Source organism: Chaetura pelagica, unplaced genomic scaffold, assembly GCF_000747805.2.
Source record: "Chaetura pelagica isolate M959 unplaced genomic scaffold, ChaPel_1.0 scaffold90, whole genome shotgun sequence".
Lineage (NCBI taxonomy): Eukaryota > Metazoa > Chordata > Aves > Apodiformes > Apodidae > Chaetura > Chaetura pelagica.
The window spans coordinates 7,649,751-7,655,023 of NW_009953496.1; the positions used below are offsets into that span (position 1 = coordinate 7,649,751).

The following is a 5,273-nucleotide window of genomic DNA, read 5'->3' on the forward strand; positions in this document are numbered from 1 at the left end:
TGCTGAACCCAGTTCTATTTAATGTTTCCGCACAGTACAATAGAAATCATGCTTTAAAAACTTGTGGGCAGCCACAAATACTTTGGTGAAAAGGATCACAGTTCACACTAATCTTTTTAAATGGGAAGAGTGGTCAAGATGTAGTGCACTGAAAATCAAAGAAGAAACCTGCACAATGCTCCTCACAGGAGCAGAACGCCACAGACACAGAAAAGGAGGAACGACCTGGGCAGTGCAGCAGACCCATAACTGGAGTGCCTCAAAAACTGGATGAGAGGTAACAACAAGGCTTGGAAAAAAAATTAAATATTGGTTTCAACTGTGCTGGGTAGATTTCTGATGGTGTTCTGCCTATCTGTGCTGATACTATGGGCCCCCAAAAGTATCCCAGTCACACCCATATTGCATAGTAGGTGCATTCTGCTTCTCAACCCTCCTGCAAACCCTGGCAGCCATCTTGGTTCTCCTGTTAAATAAGATGTTGAAGGAGATTGCTTGTGCTAGGGACTTTTGAAGAGGCATGTTGGATTGTGAAGAGGATACATGGATCTATGGATCTGACTGAAAGACCACTTCAGTTAATGCAAGTGATAATGGTATCCAGATGGGTGATAAAGCCTTTTGTGCAGATTCAGGAAGATTTTACTCACTTCCCCAGCAGAGTAACTGAAGTATTTAAAGAAAAGGTTGGACAATAATCTGACAATTGCATTTGCAGTTACTTCAGTGTCAATAGCATTTTGGGGATGGCTCCACACTTCCATCATTAACTTACATTCAGGTATTTAAAAACAGGAGTCCAGATGCTCAGTGAAGGAAAACTGGCTATAGCTCTGCTTGGAAAAAGTAAGTTTGCCTCATTTATAAGAGGTCGTGGACCTGGCCCCAGCTGTTGAAATGTTAATATGTCAGTCTGTATTATGTGAGTGAATTGGCCATATTTTACTTGGGAGTATATTTGAGTTTTACAGCAGTCTCTTAAGAAAGAAAATTACATTTACATTACTGGTTTGTATGACAACTTTTATTGAAAAAAACCATCTAATCAATAGAGTTGTGTTTGCTTATGTTTTTATCAAATATTGGTAGATATCAGATTCTTAGCTCTTCATATCATAAGCCAACAGCCACCAAAATGAAGCTTTGGCACAGGATTTCCTTTAGTCACCAAATCATATCTATACTTTTTAACTTGAGAGCCAACTCACCTCTAGTTCTCCATCTCTATTTTACTATCACTGGTGGCACAGAAAAAAGACAGGGCATATGCACAGGCAAAAAGGCACAAGAAGGTTTTGATCAAACATGGCAAACTAAAATGGCCAGCACAAAGTTTCTGTATCAAAGATGGGAAGGCCTGCTCAGGCAAAACACCACCACCACACCTTAGCTCTGCACAAGAATTTCCTAAACAGCAAGATCCTGGCTTTAAGTAGACAGGAAGATCAGATCAGCTGAATCTTGAAAATTAGCCTCATGTTATTTGGTCCAAAGCCTGGACAAATGAACAAAATAAGCGCATCTAGATGGACTTCCAGGTTAGCTGGCTGAGTGTTGTGGGCACTCTGCCTCTGTGGGTATCACTTCAGAAAATGTTACTTATTTTTCATAGCAACCACAGCCTGTAGGTGCAAGAAGAGGATAAAAGGGAGGAAAAAGCAAGCAATATTAACAGTTGATCTTTTTTTCACCTAGCTCTCACACACATAAGTGATTCATTTTTACCAACAGGGAGAGTAAGGGCATCCCTTTCATGAGTCAGATTATTTCTTTCTTGTGGATTTTTCTGTTTTCAGTATTTTGTTGATTTTGCATTCAAATCCCTGTGACAAAGATAAGCTTAGCAGTAAAAAGGTGACCACCAAATGTGTTTTCTCCTTCTCCTATCTTCCTACAGGAAAGATGGGGAGAGACTTTTCATCAGAGAGTATAGTGACAGGAGAAGGGGTAATAATTTTAAACAGGAAGAGTGTAGATTTAGGTTAGGTATTAAGAAGAAATTCTTCACCATGAGGGTAGTAAGGTGCTGGAATAGGTTGCCCAGGGAGGTTGTGGAAGCCCTCTCCCTGGAGGTGTTTAAGGCCGGGCTGGATGAGGCTTGTGCAGCCTGGTCTAGTGTGAGGTGTCCCTGCTCATAGCAGGGAGGTTGGAACCTGATGATCTTTAAGGTCCCTTCCAACCTTAACAATCCTAGGATTTTGTGATTTTTGAACTAAATTGTAATTCAGGAGTTCTTGTTGCTTCTAACATTCTGAAGTGAGTGGTTGACATCAATCTTCAGTGCTTGAAAGGTATGGAAGGTAAAAAATACACGTTTTTCATCTGTTGTCAAGAGACACAAAACCTCATCAAAGCAGGCCATATTTAATAGACAGACAAGCAGATTGAGGATTTACCTTTATTCCTTACAGTTTGAAGATCTTGATCAGCTTTTCTGAAAAAAACAAATGCAAACAAACTAAAAAAAACAACAAAAAAAAACAAACACAAAATAAAACAAATCTCAACAAACTACACATAAAACTTACATTTCACAATTTGGCCCTGATGTAACTCATCTGGGCCTCCCAAATCACACCAGAAACTAATCAGCCATACAGAGGTAAAGGCTGAAAGGACTCAAAAACTATTCACTGACTTTGCATGCCTCTGTTTACGGTTGTCTGGCTTCAAACACTTACCAGCAGGTGTCTAAATTAGGTTATCTAAAAAAAGAAGAACCCAAAATGTGGGGGACTTTTAGAAAAGATTTCCCCAAGTGACTTATTCCAGGATTTAGAGTGAGCCAATGCTCAATTCAGAAAAGGCAACCAAGGGCCTGATCCAAAATTGCCTGAAGGTCATGGGCTCCTTGTATGACTCTCACATTTCTGGAAGTGGCAATCACAATATATGACAGATTCTGTAGTACAGTGTGTATATGTTACAGGACTCTGAGGCAGAGATGTGGTAATTTTCATATTGAAACTATATATTGCTTTTCTATGCACCTGGTTAGATACTTGGTATACAGATCTCGTCTTCTCTAAAAGGGAGAAGGTAAAAAAAAAAAGTGAAGGCTGGTTTTAATCCAGGTCATTCATGATCTCTGCTACTATCCTGGAACTAAGGAAAAAAAAGTCTTTACTCTTACACAGTTAGTCAAGGAATGCCCAGGGAATATACTATAGTCATTTTGACTGTTACCTACCTTTTTGAAGTTTTCTTGGACTTTGTAGAGCTAAAAACAAATCTGGAAAATCAGTGTCACTTGGATATCAGCCATTCAACTATTATGGTGCCAGATTTCTACCTCAGTTTTCATTTCCCTCAAAGACTTATCGCATAAGATTTAAAAATTCATAACATCTTAAGTTTTTTTCTTTATTTACAGCTCTGCTCCATTCTTTAGCTCTTCCTCTCTGGCCAACAAGACTTAAAATCTCCAGTTGTCTTGTCTTCCTCAAGATTTTATCAAAGATTAATTAGCATGGCTCAAAAGGCATACCTTTTCTTAATAAAAGAAAGGCTGTATTTCTTATTTTTTCAAAGTTACCATCAGGAGAGTCAGGATATGAAAATAAAATAGTTTAACAATATAGACAGAAAGACAGTTTTGGAGAAGTTAGACTAACCACCTGACAGTGGCAGGGTGCACACAGGGGTGAGAAGGGAGGTCAAATGTACATCAGTTAAATACACCTGTGAGAAAGTACGTGTGGAGAAGAGTTCATTTAAGAAAAAACAGGAAAATGTAAAAGTCCTTAAGACATTGAAAACAGATTGTGGAGCTCATATCCTTTCCCAGCCTACTTGCTGGAAGAAACAGAACAGTATTTGCCTGCCTTTTAGAAAGAAAATAGAATTGGGGCAGATTAATAGGTTTTCTGACTCTTTACAAGTGTTTCAGTAGAGGAAGAAGATTTCCAGATCTTTATTATTACATGTACCTAACTAAGCACAGAATTTGGCCTAATATTTATCTTTGTAAGAGAGAATTTATCTTTTCATGTAATCTTGAGTCAAGCAAGATTAACACTGACCCACAACCACAGGGTGTGTACGCATAGGACAGGTAGAAGAGCCCTGATCTCCTCAATCCTGGGTGGGGACCTGAGCTGCAGAGCAGCAGACGGTTGGGTACAAAAGGGATCCAGCTGAGCATCTCCATGCTTAATTCCCACTTGGTGCCTACATTAGCAAGCAGAGCAGCCCAACAGGCATAGATTCACTGCATTACATGGCTGACGTTGAGGATCCCATATCCAACCCCATATCAGGAGATTTTAATTGAGAGGAGCCGTAGCCTGGCACCAAGTACTGAGGGCTGATGAGCACTGGGTGTGCTCCTCGTGGGGCAGGGTGATCGGGGGATTCGCTTCAACAGAGCCACTATAACCTGCACTGAGGACATTTGTTGTCCTCTCGCCTGGGACCCGGCTGGGTGGAAAGCAGCAGGTGAGCCTGCTGGCCAGATCCTGTCCCCAGCAGGAGGTAGGTGGAGAAGTGCCAAGGAGTTTTGGCCAGGCAAGCTCAGGCAGGAGCGAGGCACTGAGCTGTTCCGTCATGTCCACACTGAAGCATTTCCGATATGTGCAGAGAGAATAAAAACCTTAGGAGTCTGATGAATTTCAGGCCACAGTTTTAGGTCCATGTTTTTCAACATATTATTTTGCTGCCCAAGTAACATTTTAGGGACCTGTATAGTGCTGGAGGTAATTTGCCTGAGGCCACCACAGCCATTTGTGGCGGAACAGGGAAACGCACCTTCATCCCCAGAGGCTCTGGCTAACACCATAACCGCACCAGCGTCCTTCCTCTTTTCTCCTTCCTGCTGGCTGCTCAGAATCAGCTTAAATTCACATAACAGGAACATGCTTTGATCACAGAGAGATAGGCCCTTGAGGGGCATAGCCATAAGACATTTCTTACTAACAGAGAGACACACTGAGCCCAAGAGAAAAACGCCCATAGCACCCAGCAAGCTTCACAGAGCCCACGGTGGTCTGTCAGGTGTGGTCACAGCGGTATGACTGAGGAGATGCAAGGGCAGAGAGGGTGGTGAGGTAAAATGACAAGCTAAGAAAGATGTGCATTTATTTAGAAGAAAATAAAGTTCTTATCTATCTTTCTGTTTCACTCAATGGCAAAATTTCCACCGACTTCAGCAAGACAGCTGGCTGTGATGAGCTGTGCAGGGGACTGAAGAAAGTGGGCCACCAATGTGCAGCTTGGAACTGTCACTCCCTGGGAGGCTCCGAGGTGCCAACACTTTGTTTCATCCGAAATCAGCA

At 41.6% G+C, this 5,273-nt stretch overlaps 1 protein-coding gene across 1 annotated transcript in view; it reads right to left on the reverse strand.

The window, feature by feature from the left end:
- HBS1L (HBS1-like translational GTPase) overlaps nucleotides 1-4,547 on the reverse strand; it is an 89,240-nt gene extending 84,693 nt beyond the window's left edge. The window contains exon 1 of the mRNA XM_009999228.1: nucleotides 4,301-4,547. Within this exon, the coding sequence (XP_009997530.1) occupies nucleotides 4,301-4,547 (247 nt within the window). The remainder of the gene's footprint in view (nucleotides 1-4,300) is intronic.
- Nucleotides 4,548-5,273: the final 726 nt, after the last annotated feature.